The sequence below is a fragment of the Curcuma longa genome, chromosome 11 (assembly GCF_044706935.1).
Source record: "Curcuma longa cultivar G26 ecotype Majalengka, Jawa Barat chromosome 11, ITB_CL_G26_1.1, whole genome shotgun sequence".
Classification (NCBI taxonomy): domain Eukaryota; kingdom Viridiplantae; phylum Streptophyta; class Magnoliopsida; order Zingiberales; family Zingiberaceae; genus Curcuma; species Curcuma longa.
In genome coordinates this window covers 5,131,975-5,152,942 of record NC_133871.1, presented here as the reverse complement: position 1 = coordinate 5,152,942, position 20,968 = coordinate 5,131,975, and the positions used below count along the sequence as shown (strand labels likewise).

At 41.2% G+C, this 20,968-nt stretch overlaps 4 protein-coding genes, 2 non-coding genes and 1 pseudogene across 6 annotated transcripts; 4 read left to right on the top strand and 3 right to left on the bottom strand.

The window, feature by feature from the left end:
* Nucleotides 1-316: 316 nt before the first annotated feature.
* LOC141842083 (uncharacterized) lies at nt 317-1,073 on the bottom strand. The gene is given in 2 exon segments (XM_074730299.1): nt 317-964; nt 966-1,073. Coding segments are annotated over 2 exon segments (615 nt in total). The 5' UTR covers nt 1,062-1,073; the 3' UTR covers nt 317-445.
* Nucleotides 1,074-1,264: 191 nt separating this feature from the next.
* On the top strand, nt 1,265-1,338 carry TRNAN-GUU (transfer RNA asparagine (anticodon GUU)). The gene has a single exon. It is a non-coding gene; the product is annotated as a tRNA-Asn (tRNA).
* A 157-nt stretch (nt 1,339-1,495) lies between these two features.
* On the top strand, nt 1,496-1,569 carry TRNAN-GUU (transfer RNA asparagine (anticodon GUU)). The gene has a single exon. It is a non-coding gene; the product is annotated as a tRNA-Asn (tRNA).
* Nucleotides 1,570-7,268: 5,699 nt separating this feature from the next.
* LOC141839511 (aluminum-activated malate transporter 10-like) lies at nt 7,269-8,981 on the top strand. The gene is made up of 4 exons (XM_074727259.1): nt 7,269-7,617; nt 7,694-7,834; nt 7,927-8,459; nt 8,526-8,981. Exons 1-4 carry the CDS (start codon nt 7,296-7,298, stop codon nt 8,979-8,981), a joined length of 1,452 nt encoding a protein of 483 aa, XP_074583360.1. The 5' UTR covers nt 7,269-7,295.
* Nucleotides 8,982-9,336: 355 nt separating this feature from the next.
* Nucleotides 9,337-10,478, top strand: LOC141837009 (salt tolerance receptor-like cytoplasmic kinase 1). Its single transcript, XM_074724497.1, has 2 exons — nt 9,337-9,769; nt 9,847-10,478. Exons 1-2 carry the CDS (start codon nt 9,337-9,339, stop codon nt 10,476-10,478), a joined length of 1,065 nt encoding a protein of 354 aa, XP_074580598.1.
* A 3,578-nt stretch (nt 10,479-14,056) lies between these two features.
* On the bottom strand, nt 14,057-16,476 carry LOC141840051 (UPF0496 protein 4-like). The gene is made up of 2 exons (XM_074727933.1): nt 16,367-16,476; nt 14,057-15,417 (listed from the first exon to the last, which is right to left on the bottom strand). Exon 2 carries the CDS (start codon nt 15,388-15,390, stop codon nt 14,275-14,277), a length of 1,116 nt encoding a protein of 371 aa, XP_074584034.1. The 5' UTR covers nt 15,391-15,417; nt 16,367-16,476; the 3' UTR covers nt 14,057-14,274.
* Nucleotides 16,477-18,617: 2,141 nt separating this feature from the next.
* On the bottom strand, nt 18,618-20,934 carry LOC141837008 (formin-like protein 3; annotated as a pseudogene).
* Between the last annotated feature and the right edge of the window lie 34 nt (nt 20,935-20,968).

Here is a 20,968-nt window from a genome sequence, read left to right as displayed (position 1 = left end):
GCGGGATAAGATTTGTGTGCGAGTGGTTGCTTTGTCTGCACTAGTGTGTTTTCTACTTCCGCTCCATCTTTTTCTTTCATTTTGTTGCTTCTCGAAAAAGCCCTCCAATTTTTAATTCGTCGTTTTGTACCTTACACAATGGACATTGGAAGATCGTGCCGTGTTAAATCGTTAAATTTAGGGAGTAATACGGTAAAAATGTAATTTATCAAAATTTAAGAGGTGAAATAAAATAAGCCGTTGGTGAATTATTATATACCTTATAAATAAAATTAATTATATATATATATTTATTTTTTTATCACTTTCCCCCACAATTTTGCTTTATTTGAGCACCAACCGTCAATAATTCTCAGAATTGATAACGCAACTCAACAGTCACCACGTAGCAGTACATTGTTACACTTGTCAATTTTTAAATTTAGGGGGGCAAAGTGAAAATGTGCTACTCGAGGTTGGTGTGGCGCGATCGCATCTGGGCCGGGCTCTGCTTAAGCTCCTCCGCCAGACGCATCACCGCCATCTCGAACAGCACGTACAGGGCTCCCTCGTACAGGCTCCCCATCGGTAAGCTCACCGCAGGTTCTTTCCCTACTTCCTCCGCCTCGTCGTCCGCCATGGTCCGGGCGGGGACGCAGGCCACGGCGTCAGCGCTCCGCCTCGCGCCGCTCCCGGCCGCCGGCTGCGCGGTGATCAGCACCACCCGCGCCCCGGAGGCTTTCGCGACGCCGCAGATGGCGTCGACGGTGGAGAAGCTGCCGGGCCCGGCGGAGGCGAGGAGGAGGTCGCCGGCGGCGGCGGGGGGCGTAGTGACGTCGCCGACGACGTGGGCGGGGAGGCCGAGGTGGGCGAGGCGCATGCAGAGGGCCTTCATCATCAGCCCCTCGCGGCCGACGCCGTGGACGAAGACGCGGCGGCCGGCGGAGGCGGCGGCAGAGATCTCGGATACAAGGACTTCGATGGGGCGGGGGGAAGCCCGGAGGCGGAGGGGAGGAGAAGACGGCGGCGATCTGGGCGCAGATCTGTGCCGCGACGGCGGCGGTGGAGAGGCGGCCGCTCATGGTCTTATCCGATTCAATTTGTTTGCCGTTTGAAGGTCTTGAAGACCATTTTTATTAAATATCCTCTTCTGGACCACACGGCACGCGCGGAGCACATGATTCTGCTCGGCCTTATGCCCTTAACCATTTCAGGCATATCATCTGCCATATTTCTAAAATTAACAATTAAAAATTTATTATTTGACCTTTATCAGATTCTGCGTGCTGGAATAGCTCAGTTGGTTAGAGCGTGTGGCTGTTAACCACAAGGTCGGAGGTTCAAGCCCTCCTTCTAGCGAAGACTTGACTTTAATTATTTTATTTTTGATCTATTATTTATAAATTGTTTTAATTTAGTTAAATATTTTTTCCTTTTAATTCTTGCTGTCATATTATCTGCCATATTTCTAAAATTGAATAAAAAATTTAAATATTACCTTCATCGGATTCTACGTGCTGGAATAGCTCAGTTGGTTAGAGCGTGTGGCTGTTAACCACAAGGTCGGAGGTTCAAGCCCTCCTTCTAGCGAAAACTTGACTTTAATTATTTTATTTTTGATCTATTATTTATAAATAGTCTTAATTTAGTTAAATAATTTTCCTTTTAATTCTTGCTGTCTTATAATATATTTCCTAAAAAAAACCTTATAGTAAACGTATTTTTTTTCTTGAAAATTTTGATTTCAAAATGAATTTTTTTTAAGTGAAAAATCATATAAACCGAATTCTTTCCGTTAATTTTTATAGTAATTTTATAAATTCAGATTTCGTAAATCTAGCTATTAATTTCTAAACTTGCATTTACTAATTTCATAGAAATCAAAATTTTATGATATTCAAATAATTTTTAGATTTTGCGTTTCTACTTAAACATACAACCAAATGCATTTTCCATTAAGCCAGCATTCCTCTATAATCATTTAAATTGAACATCAATTATAATTTATTAATTTTTATCACAAGTTTCGACAAATAAGGTGATTGTAAATCCATATGCTCTAAATGTATAATGTTGATGTTGAAATTTGGAGGAAGAGAAGAAGACTAAAACACATCCCCACACACTGAATCGCGGATGGTCAACTTACATGCAAATCAACCGTCCAATGTACACTAGAACATAAACCCTAAACCAAAAATAGGGGGCGACTATTTATATATATACATAGTTATATCCTGCGCAACTCATCTAGACAGATGATTTCAGACATCCGAAACTATTCTAGATGTCCGGAATAGTAACAGTATAATTTATTATTATTATTATTATTATTATTTTATAATTAAATTATTTAAAAAAAATTCTTTAATATTTAGGGGTTGGATAATAGTATTAAGCACAAAAAAATTTAAAAAGAAAAAAATTTAGTTGCTCACGGGGTGTGTCCGGTTGTTATACCGCACTTCTCATCTAGCACACTCCGTGAGCAATTAAATTTTTTTATTTAAATTTTTTTTTTGTGCTTAATACTATAATCAAATCCTAAATGAAAAAATCTTAAATGATTTAACTGTAAAATAAAAAAATTAAAAAAAAATTAAAAATGATATTGTTACTGTTTTGAGCGTCTGAAATCATCTATCGCATGATAATATCAAATCCATGTATATATATTATTCTGAATAAAAATCTCATCATGATAATGTGACAGTAGAAATCTACTTTGGACCAAAGAGTAATGACATCGAAGTCTTCTTATTGCTATCTTCTCGTGGCGTACGTAGTCGATCTGGTAGAGATTAACATGCCTAAGAGGACTCACCAGTTGTTTTCTTGGTGAAGTTCCTTCAATGCCTAAGTCATTATAAAGCCTCAAAAATATAATAGAAAAACGAAGTAAAGAAATAAAGTCTGGAATGAAATATATGAGAATCTAGAGAGTGCTCCCTTTATCTTAAATAGGTAGGGAAGTCCAAAGAATGCACCTCCGGGAGAGAAGCCCAAAGAATGTACCTATTCTGGCTGGATGCCGGGTCAGTCAAGCCACTAGTCAACAAGAGATCCAACTCGTGTGAGGTTTCGCTTCCGTCGATGAAAGGACCTGAAGAGAGACTCAACAGAGAGGGTTAGGCTAGTATCGGAGAGTCCAGACAGGCCATTTTGACGCTCAAGTTAGTATCAATGGAGAAGATGAAGAAGAAGACAAGTGTATAAAGTTATCGAAAATTACTGAGAGAGTTTCTCATACCTATTGGAGGACTTGTATACTTACAGGAAAGACATCTCCATGTTGACCCGAGGGAAGACCCTCTGCTGGGGCCGATGAGATTGGTTTTGACAATTGCTGATATGGGGTTCGACATGAGGCATCTGGGGGACCAAGTTTGCCAACCTCGTAACCATTCTGTGACTCGGCAGTCGCTGATTATTCTTACCTTTTAGCTATATGCATAGGCATGAGGGTATCCGGGGAACCAGACCTAACAATCTTATAACCGTCTTGACCCATTGGCAGACACTGCACCCTTGGGGGATTTTGGCAGTTTCTGTGTAAGACGGAGGGTGACAGTCGAGATAGGGAGTGGAGAGACCAAGGGGGTCGAGGGGTTGCTTGACTGAGAGACTTGAAGAGGATGACCAGTTGAGGAGCTGAGTTATCCGAGAGCGGGGCAACTAAGTTGTTGAACTGTTAAGTGACCAAAAGAGCTCTATGGCCGAGAGGCCAAGAGGTGGAGTGAGACGGTCGAATGGCCGAGAGAGACAATTAAGAGGCCGAGTGGATGAGTGTCACCTCGAGACAAATGATCAAGTGGTCGAGGTCGAGATAGACGGCCGAGTGGCTGAGTGGGATGGTCGAGATCGAGACGAGCGATACGAGATGGTCGAGACCGAGATGACCAAGATCGAGATGGTCGAGTTTGATGTGAGATGGTTTGAGTTTGAGGCTTACAGTTTATTCGGTGTTGACTATTGACTCTTGGCTTGATACATCAATTTACCCCTTGACTACCTCTACCACGTAAGACTAAATCAGAATCCGTCACATCAGTATATACCTCATAGAGAAAAACGCAAGGGACACCTCGCTAAAAGGCACCATGGTAAACATCCTCTCCGTGTTGGTAATCATTGTGTCCTTTGGCATGCTAGAAGGTCAGGAAGTTACACCGCTCGATCGGTTGGGAGGTCGGACTGTTCGGTAGGTTGGAAGGTCAGCAGGTCGACAAAGTTAGACTGGCTTGGAAAGTCAGATCGGCTCGACAAATCGACATGTCTAGAGACCAACTCGGTAGGTTGACTCGGTCGATCGTAGACTGAGGATATTCACGTTGATCGAGCCTTGGATATCTATGTTGATTAAGTCTTAGATGATGTCATACGACCCCTATATTAATCGAGTCGAGGAAGTCCTACAAATTCACATGAGCAGCATGCCACCCCTAACATGCCCATGACGACATCAGTCGCGTGCTGCCGACCATGTGGTGGTTGGCACATGATGCAGTTTGTGTGCGCGCCAAGCAGAAACATGATCCCCTCACCTCCACCAAGTCACCATCCTAGCTACCACTTAGCTAGCCACCATTAATGTTGAATGTTGACTAGTGAACTACTTGACTAAAGATCGATCTTCTCCCCGTAAGAGTTTGGGTTCACTTTATTTATATATCTAGAATAACCCATGGCACCTATTTTAAAATTATTATTAATTTTAAATTCTCATTTTCTTTGTAAGAGAATTGAAAATCAGATTTAGATAAAATCTATATATATATATATATATATATATATATATATCTATAACAATTATATATATATATATATATATATATATATATTGTTAATATTCATGAAAATAATAATAGCCACTAATAAAATTTTGTAAATTATATTCATTAATATTAAACTCATTAACCAAGTAAATAAGTAAAACAAGCTTAAATAACATAAAATTTGATTAATTAACCTCCGGATCTAGAGCCTCCTTTCTATCACTTTCTGATGCGGATTAATTTTGAGAGATCATAATTTTAACTCGGATTGAATCACGGGGTATATAATATATCAAATCGAAACTTGTTCAAAGATCGATATTTCTTATGGGTGTATGGTCCAATTTCAAACCCAAAACAAATTATTTGAAGTATGTTCGGAGGCTTAAAAGAATTTTAGAGGTTGAGAGTAAGGGTTTAATTTGAGGTTATTTTTGTTTTTCACAAAGTTAGAATTTTGAGACTATCTAAAATATTTATTATTTGGTTTTTGAAAGTTTTTTTTAATCATCAATAATATTCTTTAAGGATTTTTTCCTTTTCCTAGTTCTTGATATTCAACATAATTAATAGATCGATCTTTTAAAAGATTGTTTCCGACATCCGTGTTTATTACCTTAAACTTAATCTCCACTCCCTAAGAGTGGAGTTATAAGTTTTTCATATCCTTTCCTTAGATGCTAGAACTCTATTCGTTCACTTGGCCGTCGAATATAGATTCTAGCCGTTGCTTTCCGTAGTCTAACATAATCAATAGTTTTCGCTACGTCACTTTCGTTCGAGTTAGGGGTTGTCATTTTCTCAAGTGGATGCTGATCACTTACCTACTAATTGTGTCGATGATAGCTGAGTTGGGTTCTCAAATAAAGTGGTACTTTGAAAACATTCACCAAACCCTAAGATAAGTGCTGCCCATTATATATATATATACACACACATATATTCTCATGCACCGTCACCAACCCTAAAACCTGAGTGCGCATGCCTTTCAATTGCGTGTGCTTGACTCTCGTCTCTCTTGGCTTGGGAGACAGCAACAATTTAACAGTATTAAATATAGTAAACACACTCTTAGTGCTGGCCTAATTACAATTTACAAAGAGAAAAGTGAGGATATTAATATAATGAATTAACTCTTAACTTTCCAGAAATTAAACCATCATTCATATTCATCTCGACTTACATCTATATTAAATCACTTTAGATGAACAGTGTAATTTTAAGTATTCTAGTCTAAAATTTAGAGTAAAAAACTTTTGTTTTGAAAATGAAAAAGGCCAGTTAATTATTTGTTGCACGTCTTTGATCATAATATTTTTCTTTTTGTGTGTGTTTTTTTTTATTTAAAAAAAAGTGAGTAAATTAGGTCAAGGGGGTAGTGCAACTTTACACTCCACAATTATCTTTAAGAGATCATGATTTTTTTTATCAGTGCACTTGCTCTTATCAATCAAGCTGTCAAGCATTACATTTCTTGTAGACTTAGTTAAACCTAGTCATTATTTTTATTTTTATTTTTCATAAACATTGTTCTTGATATGTACCAAGAGATTATATGCAAATGATATAGAACAAAGCTTATATGAAGAGGATCATAACTTATGTTTCCTTAAAAGAAGTTTTCATAAAATAAAACCTCTATGGAAATCATGTGGATATAAGCTTAGTTTTATAATCTTCCTTATCCTATTAGTGAAATCCATCACTTTGTTATTTGAATTAATTCCAAGTATAACTTAATTTTCTCGTAGTTTGCTTTCTTGGTATATTTGAAACACAACTTATGCAAACTCAAACAATGACTTCCATCTTGAAGGTAGATAATCTATGGATTTTTTATGTATAATTTATATGTTCATGTTTTGCCTAACTAATCTTGAAGGTAGATAATCTTTCAATTAATTTATCTATCGAATGTGATAACATAGGAAAACTTAGGGGATATAAAATTTAGGTCATAAGCTGGCTGACCTTCTTCTTTATTGTTCATGGGTACCCTAAAAAGAAGTGGCGTGATGCGTTGGACACTATGAACCATTTAGCCATGATCATTCTTCAAACCACTTTCACCAAAGAAGGCCTAAACCTAATCTAACCTATTAAACAAATCCCTATTTGCATAAGCTTTCTGATGAGGGATTACGTAAGAGAACCGGACATGATCATGCAACAACAGTTGGATCATAAAACAAACAGACAAGTGACAGAAACAGGTACACGGCTGGCCAAAAGATCGTGTTCCGTGGAGAAAATCTATCGTGCTACGTTGACTTTTGTTTTCACTAAAGTTGGCAATTGCTGACTCTGTTAGATCTTTTTCTTTTAGATAATGAATTTCTGTGCGAGGTCGGTCCGTTCCACTAAGGTCCATCCATGGCCGTCTTCGCCCTTGCAACTTATATAAACCCGTCGGCGTCGACTCTCCCTCCCCCACAAGATATCGAGTCCATTCCCTAGCTCCTTATCTGCAAGCTTGTTCTTCCTTCCATATTCAATAATAGGGTCCGGCGTCCGTCTCCGGTCGTCGGGGATTCGCCGACAATGGCTCTTGAGAAAGAAGTGCAGGGTGGTGTGGAATGGCGGGTGACGGTTCCCGAAGGCGCATCGGCTGTCGTCGAGCCTCGGCCTGTTAATGGCTGGGTCGATCGGGTGCCGGCTTGGTTGAAGGCCCCTGCCGGCTTCGGGAGGAAAGCTTGGCTGATCGGCGCCGACGATCCCCGGAAAGTGGTGCACGGTCTCAAAGTGGGGGCTGCGCTCTCCTTGGTGTCGTTGTTCTACTACACGAGGCCCCTTTACGATGGAGTCGGAGGGTGGGCGATGTGGGCGGTCATGACTGTCGTGGTGGTCTTCGAATTCACCGTCGGTGAGCGGCGATTTCCTTGAGCTTCGATTCGATCTTTGATGTCGAACGAAATGGATGATTGAATGTGGATTTGCAGGTGGGTGCTTGTGCAAAGGATTCAACAGAGCAATGGCGACGGTCGCCGCCGGGCTCCTCGCCGTCGGCGTCCACTGGATCGCGAGCAGAGCAGGGGAAACGGCGGAGCCTGTGATCTTAAGCGCCTCGGTGTTCGTCCTAGGTGATGTATCCGTCGATCCTCAGTCCCAATTTGAGTTCTCGAAACAAACTGATCATGATTTTTCTGACGGCTCCTCTGGTTGAATCTCTCAGCTTCCGCCGCCACATTTTCTCGGTTCCTGCCGGCGATAAAGGCTCGGTTCGACTACGGCATCACCATCTTCATCCTCACCTTCAGCTTCGTGGCCATCTCCGGCTACCGGGTGGACCGGCTCCTCCATCTCGCGCAGGAGCGCGCGTACACCATCCTCATCGGCGTCGGCATTTGCCTCCTCGTCTGCGTCCTCGTCTGCCCAGTTTGGGCCGGCCAAGAGCTCCACCTCCTCGTCTCCGGCAACATGGAGAAGCTCGCGGATTCGCTAGAAGGCCTGGTGGAGGAGTGCTTCATGGAGGACGGGAGCGAGGAAGGAAAGCAGCTGCCCTCTGCGAAGTCGCAGGGCTACAAGTGCGTCCTCAACTCGAAGGCGTCCGAGGATTCTCAGGCGAATTTGGCGAAATGGGAGCCGCCGCACGGCCGGTTTAGGTTCAGGCATCCATGGAGTCAGTACCTGAAGGTGGCCGCCGCCATGAGGTATTGCGCTTACTGCATGGAGGCCCTCAACGGCTGCGTCGCCTCGGAGATTAAGGTAAGAGCCACCTGCGCCGACGATCGATCTCCAACCGTGTTCTGAATCGGGGCTGTTACTGAGCAGGCATCGGAGAAGATGAAGAGCCACCTGCGCGGGGTCTGCGTGAAGCTGAGCTCGGACTCGTCCAGGGTCCTGAAGGAGCTGTCGAGCTCCATCAGGTCGATGGAGGAGTCCCGGATCATTCCGTGCTTGGTGACGGAGATGAAGAACGGAGCGCAGGAGCTGCAAGCTGCTCTCAGATCGCTCCCCGAGCAACTGAGTGCGGGAGGAGCGGAGGAAACGGCGGCCGGCGGCGGCCGTGGTGAGAAGCAGACGGTGACCGTGTCGCTGATGGAAGCGATGCCGCTCATCACGGCGGCTTCCTTGCTGGCCGAAGTCTCCGAGCGGGTGGAGGGCGTCGTCGAGGCCGTCGGTGCGCTCGCGGCCCTCGCGAGGTTCGAGCCGAGCGACCGGAAGAAGGCGTCCTCCTCGGTCGCCCCCCAGGATGAGTCAGTGACGCCTCAACGTGAAGAGGTCTAGACAAACAACATCCTCAAATAAATAATATAAAATAAATAAATAAATAAATAAAAAGAGAGACAGAACGGCGTTGACTTAGTTTAGGGAATTAAAAAAAGTCAACTTTGATTGACTGATGGTAATGCAGAAAGTTGTTGGTACAAGTAGCCTCTGATACTAGGGGTGAAGTAACTAGAATTAGAAAACTTGGAAGGACGTTTGGACAATGTTAGAAAACTACGGAGGATGGTTTTGGAAATTGAAAAAGTATAAGGAGCGAAATGGACTTTTTTTTTCCTTACCTATTTATATGCATCTGTGTGAGCCCAAGTCGACCTCTGCTCGTCGTCTTCTTCTTCCTCTTCTTCTAGTTATAATGGTGCATATTGCCGTTGTTACGAGCATCGCCGTGGTGTCGTCCGTTGCCGCCGCTTCCATCGTCTGCTTCAAGATGTTCTGCAGGTGTAAAATGGCACTTCTCGGGAGGCGCCGGGCCGAGGTCGACTCGGAACTCGGCCCGGCCCAGGCCTGCATTGGAGGCGACTCGGAGAAGGGAGCAGCCGCGCTCCGGCGGTTCCAGTGGCTCGAGATCGAATCCCTGACGGCGAGGTTCGCCCCTTCCGCTGTGATCGGCGAGGGAGGCTCCAGCATCGTCTACCTCGCCCGCCTCCCGGATTCTTCCTTCGCCGCCGTCAAGCTTCACCGCCCCAGCGAGCGCCTCCGCCGCGCCTTCCGCCGGGAGCTCGACGTCCTCCGCCCCCTCCGCCACCCCCACGTCGTCCGCCTCCTCGGCTACTGCGACGACCGCGGTTCGTAATCGTGACTCGTGGTCGCCTTCGTCGTTCGTCTCTCCCGATTCCGATCAAACCTTGACCTGATTTTGCAGAGGAGCAGGGGGTTTTGGTGTTCGAGTACGTACCCGAAGGCAGCCTCCACGAGCAGCTCCACGGGAGGGGCGCGGCGCTGCCGTGGGAGCGACGGATGGAGGCGGCGCTCCAGGTGGCGCGGGCGCTGGAGTACCTCCACGAGGGGTGCGACCCCCCTGTGGTGCACGGCGACGTGAAGGCTGCGAACGTGCTTCTCGGCGGTGCCACGGGGGCGAAACTCTGCGACTTCGGGTCGGCGAGCGCGGGGTTCTCGGCGGCGGTGGCGGAGCCGCCGCGAGCGATGGCGGTGGGATCGCCGGGGTACGTCGACCCGCACTACCTGCGGACGGGGATGGTGTCGAAGAAGAGCGACGTGTACAGCTTCGGGGTACTGCTGCTGGAGGTGGTCACGGGGGCGGAGGCGTTCGACGCGGAGAGGGAGGTGCGGCTGACGGCGGCGATGGGAACGCTGCTGCGGGAGCCAGGGAGGAGGGCAGCGGAAGAGGTGGACGAGAGGCTGGGAGGGGTGTACCACGCCGGAGAGGCTGCAGCAGCGGTGGCAGTCGCGGCGATGTGCCTCGCCGAAAACCCTGCGCTCCGGCCGTCGATGACGGAGGTCGTGAGACTACTGCGACAAAAAATCGACGTATAAAATTTGGAAAAAGTTTAATATGCACCCTGTAAGTTTACCTACAATTTCAAAAGCCCCAAATCTTAAAAGTACTGAACCCCTCAAATTTGCAGAAGAGGAGTGGAAGATCGAAGGGGAAAATGGGATGTATATTACAAATTTGGAGTATTTTAGGGGTTTATTTTTGTGAAGTAGCATAATTTTGAGACTTTTATTTTTCAATAAAAAAGATAATAAGGTCCACAATTATCTTGTTATCATCACCAACACCATTTAGAGGGTTAGTTTGCAGTTAATATGATTTATTGTGTCCCATAAGAAGGATGAATGAACAGACCATGTCGTAATAGAGGACAAAAAGTCAATGCATATACCTTCTGCAGCTTATAGAAGGCCGAGTAAATTGTCAACTCCCTGATTATACTTTTCGACAATCCAGCAACTCGAAATCCTTGAGCTCATCTATCTAGCTTTCAAATCACAAACATTAACATAATTTGTTCAAGTCGTGAGAGAGACAGATGATGATGATGCTAAAGTCATTCTTTTTCTTAAACCAACAAAGATGATGCTACTTTGTTTGCCAATCACTATTGTCTCCTAGTTCATTCCAGGATAATAAAGCAAACAAGTCTTAATTTAATGCCAAGCATAATTTAGATATCTCTAAGCGACGTCACAAATCTGGAAAAAAAACAAATTTTTTAAATCAAAGTCAACTTAATGGCACCCGCAATGATCTATAGGATGGGAGTTTTTTCAGCTTTTATTAGAGATGTCTAAGAGCTTTTACTAAGAGGTCAACTAGTTGACAATGGCTGTGTTTCCAACCGGTTCAATTGGACTTCAACCGGTCGAGAACTGACAGGTTCGGACCGGGTTTCTAAAGATTGGAACAACTCAAACTGAGATAACTTGCTCTGCTCATGTAGTGACCCTACGACTACAAGGAACATACCTTGCAAAGCCAATGCATGTGGGAGACATGTGAGCACATGGAAGCTGCTCCCTTCAGCTCGCAGGCTTCAAGTTTCAACTTTAATAATGGCAGTGCCACACAGAAGAGGAAGCAAAGAGCTCAGGTTAGGGAAAGGCAGAGGCCCCCTGAACCTCTCTCTCTCTCTCAGATTCCATGCCACTTCATTATAGAATTCAACCAACCCTGTCATGCTCCTCATGTGATGATGGGGTATGACTTGCACCGCAGAAGGCCAATTATCCATGCTTTACAGAGTATGTAAGACACCTGCTAAGCATTCCAAATGGTAAACAAATTAGAAAATGCAAAGACACTGCATCTCTATTTGCAGTACAAAGAACAGGTGCAAAAGTTATGAATTGAGCTACTCTGAACAGTTCAGGACAGGTTCTAAGACAAATGTCACATGGTTTATGCTTTTGATCATGAGTATCCATAATTTCGAGGCATAATGTCATTGTCTAGGCATTAAATTTGATGCCCTGTTCTGTTCAGAAACATACATGAACTGAGAACCATTCCAAGTCAAATTGACTTAGATATGTTCCGTACTATTTTATGAGAACTTGTTTAATGTAATGAATTCTTTTTTTCTCCCTATTTGAGAGCAATCTACAAAGAGGACATTGTTCTTGAACAGAGAGAGAATATGCAGTATATTCAAACAAATGATCGACAACAATTACTATGAGAATTATTGCTGAGAAAAAGGATTCAATATGCTCAGGAACTTTGAGATCCTTACTACACAAGAGATAAGCATAACTTTTGACAGCTCATTCACGTACCCACAAGCAAAGTGGAAACGGCTAAGGGTGCATGTGACCTTATCTTCATCCTTCATCATTGAGGCACTCTATACAAATAATCAAAAATGTATAATAGGTGATATATAACTAGCATGCACAAATTCATATCCAAAATGTTTATTACTTGCAAAAACAATGCTTTTATGCAAGTACATATGTGGGTTGCATGTCCTATGCGACCTTATGCAACTGGTATACCATGTCCTTCTAAATCCAAAACAATGAACGATATTACCAGACTTTAGCACAAGCACATCTCAGCAATGATGATATATAACAATAAATTGCATCATATATACAAGACTTAAGACAAACAAGGAAGATCTCTCTCAAAATGGACTATAGGAGTCTATCTCATGTGTATAAAATGCCATCATTGTCGACTTATAAATGGACTGCTGTAACCAATCAATGTAGAAAGGTTAAGAAGGGGAGCATATTGTTCATCCTACATATATAGCAAGAAGAAAGATTTACAATACCTGCAGTTACACAAGCACTGAGTAGTTCTCCTACGGGAAGGATCCAGCCTTAAACCCAGCCAGCAATATTTCAGTTTGACTTTACCAAACCATAAAACAAAGTCTGAAAAACTGGTATGCTGCAGCAGATACTAAAATAGAGCAAGCTAGGGAGAAAACTAATAATCGAGAAGTTTTAAAGAAGTCTTAAGCTTCAGCTTAAAGAAATTTGTGAACTGCAACAGTTTTGCAATGAGATCAAATGTCCTTGACCTCATTGCAGAAAGTACCTTTGGTTCATGAATGAAATTAACATAAACTATAATAGCTACCCAAATAGAGTTGGACAAGGAATAGCTTTGGGTCAAAGTGGAGTAGATACATCATTTGATCGGTCTATTTGATTCATAGTGTTACAAGGTATAGACAAGGAATGACCTAGCTCGGCCTGCTCCGTCTAGTCCACCCAATTTGTTCAATCCACCCAACCAATCTTACCAACTCAAAGTATATACCATTTGAAGAATTGAAAAAAGCAATAAAGACTTAACAACAGTTATCAATTGGAATGAAAAAATAAATAGCTAGCCAAGGGCCCCTACAGAATATCAATTCCATGACAATTTAATCTTTTCACTTCATTCCTTTCTCCAAACATAAAATACTTATTCCAAGAATTCACAGATTCATTGGAAAAGAATGATCATTCCTATAATAAACCAAAAGAGAAACTAAAATGAAATGTTAACCAATAAGTTACTTGAATGGACATCAAAGAAAACATAAGATAGATGAACATGTAATCAGATAACTAGTAACTAAAGAATCAACATATTATCAGGCAAGTGATAAAATATTGCTTCTCTCTAAGTTTATATGATCAAGCAAAAGGATAAGCAAATTAAAAACTAAAATAACTGTTGAATGAATTCAATTTAGCATATGCCCAATCACAGCTCGAAGCATGCCCACATATTAGACATATCTCACGTGTTGTCTCAGCATGTATGTCCCTGGCAAAGAGCCAATCACAGTCTCCAGGAGAAAGAAAACTTCATGAGAGAAGAAAAGCAAATGCTCAAAACGATTGAGCACCATAACTAAATCACCTAAACTACAGAATGCTATGAATTTGATATCAGTATATACATATTTGAAAAGGAAATCAATTACTAGCTACGCATGTAGCAAGCCATGAGGAATTACATGACAAGCGCCAAAGAATTCTCATAATTTGACCTCAATTCAAAGAAAAGAACAGAAAAAAGAATCTCCCAATAGTCTGAAAGAATGGATATCATGTGTTATATTATGAAATAGGAGAAAATTACCACCTTTCACAAAAATTGGTTAAGAATAATGAACACAAGGCTCATGCAAGTCAACATTTTTTGTTGCTCGAGATCTTACCAAACACTATAATCAACACAATGTAATATACAACTTGCTTTTAAAAGTACTAACACATTAAAGCATACATCAAATACATACGTTGCATGGTCTCTGAAGCTAACTTATCATGGACATCTAAAACTATTAGATCACACATCCAAACTCACCACTCAAATTTACGCTTCATTGAAGCTATTTTCTGGTGTTAGAACATGCACTCTGAGATTACAAAGCAAAGCATCACGTCCTGTCAAAATAATTTGGAAAAAATGGTTGGTCTGTTTTGACAGAGAATCTAGCTCTTGCCTGAATGTCTTTACACTGTCAGCTAAATTGGCAACACAATCTTGTATCCTATGTCTTCCAAAGTCAGCACTCTTCCCAGGTACAGGTTCTTCCTCTATGTGATTAGTGCAACTCTTATCGTCTTGCACAGGTTCTCCATTGCAACCGATGCAGCTAGTCATATCATGTAACCTTAGAGCAGAAACTCTAACTGCCTCTATCTCTTTAAGTAATGAAACCTTAACAGGAACACTATGTCTCTTTAGTTCATCTGTTACAGCAGCTTGCAAGTCACTAAAAGCCTCACACCAAACCAACTCTTTAGAAACGTTGAGATCTGGAAATGCTTTTGGGCAACCTGACAGTGTTATTGAAAAGACATTACAGACAAATACTGTCATGACTTTAACTCCGTATAAAGCTCTCATTAATGCCTTCCCTTTGGAGCTCTTAACCTTTAAGAGATCTAGAGTTCCCCGAAGGCTTTCGATGATTGAAGGACAATTATCCAGTTTAGGGCTTTTAAGGTTGATCAGTTCAATCCACTCCTGAAGATATGATCGGGTTAGTGCAAGCTTTTCTGGTGAACTGGTTGACTTGTCCACAAGATGAAGCACACACTGAAGCAAGAGCTGACCCTGCTCTAATCGAGATAGCTCAGAACATAGTGCGATGCAGATGTCAAGCAACTTCACGCTGCCGTCCAAGTACGCATCAATCCATTTCTCATTCCATTGAGAAACAGGTAACTGAAGCTCACTGATAAAAGCCCTCAAGCTATTATGAACATCTGATAAGAACTGAATAGCATGCCTCATCCAAGATAAAGTATGGATATCTGAGATATTCTCTGGTTTCATCTTTGTGAATATTTCTGTCAGATTTTGCTCAAAAGAAAATAACAAGGAGTGAATCCTCAGTGACTGATGAGAACCCTTGGGAAGGATACTCCGGAAAGGATTTCCAAATGGAAAGAAGGAGCGATGTGCATCATGTAGGCGACTCATGTTTGTTCACTGTTAGCCAAATAGTAGCTGCAAACAGAAGGCAATATAAGAGTCATCAAATTCTGCAAATTAAGATTAAGTTGTTATGCCTTTCATACGATTCAAACTTGAGCAAGTAAATAATTCAATATTTATATGAAAAAGCTAAGCTTAACAATTTGCAGAAGAAAACTTGACAAAAAAAAAAGTATTACAATGGCCTGGTAAATCTACATATTCCTTTATTGCAATAAAGCAACAAGCGTGCAAAAAAAACTCAACACAAACAATTCCAAGGGCATACTTACTACTCTATGAACTTTTTTTGGTAAAAAAAGGGTATGGAAATAATCATGCATATGTACAGGAAAAATTCCAAAAACCTGTTTTCTAAACAAGGGGGAAAAAATTCAGATGAAGGACATATGCTTATCATTCCCAGAAGTTTCAAAGATTAAGCCCGCTTGTGGCAAAAATCTTCTCAATTTCCTACGAAAATACTAATTCGGTTGCTACTTGGAACATAAGAGAAAACATGAAGCCAGGATCTAGCGCTCCTAATTCCTGATGAAATTTGAGTTTCGGGTTGTTGGTGATCTGTCCATAAACAACATAAATTAATAATAGAACGCTTCAAACCATCAAAGAATGATTCCTTGCTGCTGCGTGACCCAATAGGAATTCAAGATGCCTCTTTCTTCAAGCGTAGGGATATGTCTTAGTTACTCCCGATTGCGTAGATTCGACACACAGTAAAGCCTACACTATCTGTTCCACTCAAAAATTTATTTCTCGGACAACAACATCAGAGTCCCATCAATCTTCTCCACAACCAAACTCAGATCCATGTATCAACCAGATCCACGCACCGATTGAGCTACAATCTCTAGTGAAAACAAAACTGGCTCCATGGATCAACCAGACAGCCGCACGAATCAAGCAGCAAATCTAGAAGGAAAAAGAAAGATTGAAACCAAAATTTTCAAACAAAACGTACCTGACAGAGCGAAAAAGGAAATCAGCGACCCGCACAAGGGAAAGGCGTACAAGGCACTGAGGCAGAAGCTATCGCTCGCTTTCTCTCATAAGTCATACCCTGAGCAATGGCGAAGCCCTAATTCTAACCATTTTATAGTACGGCCCAGAAAATTCCAGATTTTTGTCAAGGTTCGATTTGAAACGTTCGCTTTCCTACTCCCACTTGCTGCATTTATCTCGTTTGGGTAGTGGGATTGGATGTTTGTGTCGAACACCAATAGTAGAGTTCCTGCAGCAGTAGATCACGTCAGGCAGAGGTTCTCCATGGACAGTGGTGGGATTTGCTGAAGTCTGTTGAGTGTTGTTGGTAGGATGCTGCTTATGGACTACGTGGGCATGGCTGAGCGGACGCGAGAGTTGGAGCTCAATTTGGATTTGGAATGGTTTCGGGTCCAACGGGCACAATATTGAATAACATAAAAAATTAATTATATTATTTTTAAAATATAAATTTATAAAAATTAAAATTAAGTCATTTATTGAAAAAAATAAAATTAAGATAAAAAAATTAAAAAATATCTTTTTTATTATTATTAAAAATATCTATCTTTAATATTATTATAACAATTATAATTCATAATTATTACACTATAAATATTTTAATTCTTATGGTAACAATATATTATAACAATTATAAATAACAACAGCTACCATATTAATAATTCATGTTTGATTATTGAATTTTAATAATAAATAATTTTAAAAACTCTAATAAAAAGGAATACCCTTTTAATTTTTGCCCAATAACATAAATGCTACTAAAATCATATAAAGAACAGAATAATGAGCAGCATGAATAGAATCATCAAAGCAAACTGAATCTAAGAATCGAAAACATTGCACCCTTCCTCCTCCGTTGTGACCAATTATAAATTTTCAATTTACCTCCTCATAGATGATCGTGGAGCTGACCGTATAGGACCGTTGAATTAGCGGATTCACCTTTTACAAAAAAAGAAAATATTATACCCAACAAAATGTAACTCTCATTTAAAATACAATTAGGGCAAAATAGGATTACATAATGCCCCGGACTAGAACCATAAACCGATATTTACATGTGAGCAAGCTACAGTCGATAGTGTACACTGGAACAATGATAAGAACTAATATTGGAGGCATTGGCAGCAGTTCAGCTTCCTTTGCACATCTGCCAAACAAATAGAAGTGAGACTAAAATATTATGGATTGAACCTTTCAAACGTGCAATACATCCATCAGTTGGAGTTACTGCTGCAGATATTGTGATATCGTCTGTATGCCACTGAAGACATTCGAATAGGGTTCCAAAAGCAGTCCATTGAGGAAATTGAGATTGATAAAATGTATTCACTGACTTGCTAACAAACATGTTGGGATCATAGAAGAAAAGAAAAAAGGGGATTCAAAGTTTCTAAGTCAGATGCATGTGCCTTCATTTGCAAGGAGACTGTATTATACGTGCGTAAGTTAAATTGTTTCTAAACAAAGATGAGAGATCCTCAAGTCCAGCAAAGAACTTACCATTGAACAGCTTATGCAGTCTAACTTTGCAGTTTTTCGAAAGAATGTCGATAGATTAGTGTCTCAGAGCAACTGGCAGCTTTAATTGCGTGCCGACAATTAATTGGCTGACTTGTTTCATGGAGGTTCTGCACTGTGGATTTCTCTAGCTCAAGGTAGGAAAACTTTCAAGTGAAATCTCAATGTTGTTTGGCAGGAGTTTTTGATTTTTCTTTCAATGCCTCCTTTTCAATTTTCTTTTTTTTAGCTTCATCATTTCGTTCATTCTCTTCACGAGATTTCTTGAACGTATTTACAAAGACTACTAAAATTGATGTGACTGCAGAAAAGTTTAATTGCACAAAGGTAATTAGGTATATGATAGTACATCAGCATTAATTAAAGAACAAGTAACTGCACCTCATCATCAGGAAAAAGGTGTGGATCTTGAGAAGCTATTCAGATCAGTGCTTTAATTTCAGACACCAGCCCATCTAGATTATTCTACTTGACACTTCAGGAACAACAAAAACAACTACGTATTCTTCATGTGGCAAATGATAGCAGTAACTCAACTGTGAATAATTGGCATGAAAACACGTTTCTAAAGATAAGAAGACCAATAGATGGGGTATAAAGATGGAATGAATCAATTAGGATAAATGGTGTAAGTATATTAAGTGGAGTCAAAACTGTGACAAAATTTTATATACAAGACGACTAGTAATTCATGATATTGAAGGAGGAGGGGGAGGAGGAATCCGTTGAAGATTTTTATTGAATGTGGATGCAGATAAAGCGGAAGGAGGTGGTGGTGGACTGTGACATTTAGTTTGAATAGAAACCAGTTGTGATGATGACGGTGGTGGAGGTGTTGTGTTGAGGCATTTATTTTGGGTAGGAAGAGGAGGAGGTGGTGGTGGAGTTTGTTGAACATCTTTACTAGATGTGAATGTAGGGGGAGGGGGAGAACCTGGAGTTGAATTGAGATGTTCAGTTTGAGTGGGAGGAGGAGGGCATGGTGGTGGTGATCGTGCTGGCGGCGGCGGCAAAGGTGAAGACGAAAGCAATTGCTTCGGATTGAGACATTTACTTTGCACAAGAGGGGGTGGAGGAGGTGGTGGTACTGAAAGGATATTAACCATGGAGGAAGAAAGAAGAGGTAACAATGGAGTGGATAGATGTGGAGGTGCAGGTGGTGGAGCAGCTTGAGGAATAGAAATTGGCCTTTCTGATTCTATAGACTGAATATTCCTCTCAGAAGATGGAGAAACTAAAGGAGGTGACACCAACAATGGCACTTGAAGGCTTGTGCCAAGGTCAGCAATTCTGGAAGTGGACTGCTGGGAATCTGTTACACCAATTATATTAGTTTAATATTCATACTTAACCATGAAATATAAAGTATATCAAGGTAAGCTTACCTTTAAGTTGAGAATCCTTGGAAATGTCAAGTTCGTTTTCCATGTCCATACTGGTGCTCGAGACATGTAGACCCTTTTCATTGTCAACTGAAGAAACAGAATCTGAAGTCACAGAATCTTTTTCCTCATCAGATTCCGACGTTGACATTAGAGACATCTGTAAACCCACTTTACTTTGAATACTTGAAATCTCCTTAGCATCTGTTAAAATCAGATTTTCAAGTTTTCCTTGCCATGCATTTGTTGATATTTGTTTAAGCAGCCAGAATGCATCATCATCACTTCTTTCAAGCCGCTCAACGCCATTGAAAAGTTCTTGTACCTTTGCAAAAGCCTCTATAGGCAATCCACCTTTTACTTCTCCATTAAAAGCCACAGTTGGAGGTCTAGGAGTGATGTTACTGATATTACCAAACAGCACCTAGAGATTGAATTAGATGAGGCAACAACATCAACAATAATTCAAATAGCTTCAGGTATAGAATATGCAATGTATAGCTCTGCCCGAAAGCCTGTCGGAAACTGGTCTTTTGCATCCCAGAGTGTATCCACATCATCATAGTTCAGCATTAGTATGTCAGATCGGATGAAAGCAGTGTTGAACATTATGCGAAACATCATAACTTCCCTCTCTGAATTTAAATCAAGATGGGCACATTCCAAAACAACATCTCCCTGCACTAGGCATTGGATATCAATTTTTATAACATCACACTCGTCCTGCAAGGGCATGGGCACTTCAGAATATAGTGCTACACTTGCAAGAAACACAAGTACTATATACCTGTTGGTAGCGATGTAAAGATTTCTTCTTGGACATCATGCAAAATGTCCCAAAAAGGGAATCACTTTTGTGGATATTTTGTCCAAAAATACGGATTAGTGGTCTGCAGCCATTATCCGAGTCAAAGCTTGGAACACCTCGAAGAATAAGACAGTCTAAAGAAAGAGCCCGTTGCACAGGGGGCCATTGTGGGGGTGATATTCCTTCTAGCAACATACTGCAGGTATCGTAGCTGAGATGGTAATGAGTTCAATGGAGATAAAAGCCGCAGAAGGCCTTTAGGAGCCTCCCTATGTGCAACATCTAGAGTTTTCTGATCGCCACTATGCAATTTTCTATAAGTCAAAAAGCTAAAAGAAATGCTAACAAAGGCCAGCCCCCTCTGTCACAGTGCAGCAGTATAACATTCTGATTATGCCTAAGAGACAGCCAATAATCACAGACTCGAAGGAAGTGATGAACAAGCAATAAAGGAAGAAGTGGGCAGCCTTCAAAATGGTGTGGATAATCAATTACAGTAACATCGTATTGGCATAAAATTTCTGCAAATTGACTTCGTTTTTCTCCCTCCCTAAAGTTGAATGCAAGGAAGAATCAGCATACTCTTCATGCAGTTCAGTGACAATTTCATGCAAATAGATAATCCATCAGGTAGAACCTCAGTTGAGAAGCATGAATTAAAAATTGCACCATGACAACCAAAACTAGGTTAATTGAAGAACATATATAATACATATACACGACTAAAATAGCTAAATGCTTACTGTAAACTCTGTCCAGAAATTCTAGCAAGCCATCAGGTGGTCTTTTGTAAAAGAACCTGGTAAAGAGGGACATCTGACAAAAGAAACTTGTTTGGCTGCATAGGTAG

Bases quoted from the DNA above. Each gene is read 5' to 3' on its own strand.
- LOC141840051 (XM_074727933.1), bottom strand. From the start codon at position 15,390: ATGAGTCGCCTACATGATGCACATCGCTCCTTCTTTCCATTTGGAAAT.
- LOC141837009 (XM_074724497.1), top strand. From the start codon at position 9,337: ATGGTGCATATTGCCGTTGTTACGAGCATCGCCGTGGTGTCGTCCGTT. The intron at 9,770-9,846 runs GTTCGTAATCGT...CTGATTTTGCAG, and splicing joins CGGCTACTGCGACGACCGCG to AGGAGCAGGGGGTTTTGGTG.
- LOC141839511 (XM_074727259.1), top strand. From the start codon at position 7,296: ATGGCTCTTGAGAAAGAAGTGCAGGGTGGTGTGGAATGGCGGGTGACG. The intron at 7,835-7,926 runs GTGATGTATCCG...TGAATCTCTCAG, and splicing joins CGCCTCGGTGTTCGTCCTAG to CTTCCGCCGCCACATTTTCT. The intron at 8,460-8,525 runs GTAAGAGCCACC...GTTACTGAGCAG, and splicing joins GCGTCGCCTCGGAGATTAAG to GCATCGGAGAAGATGAAGAG.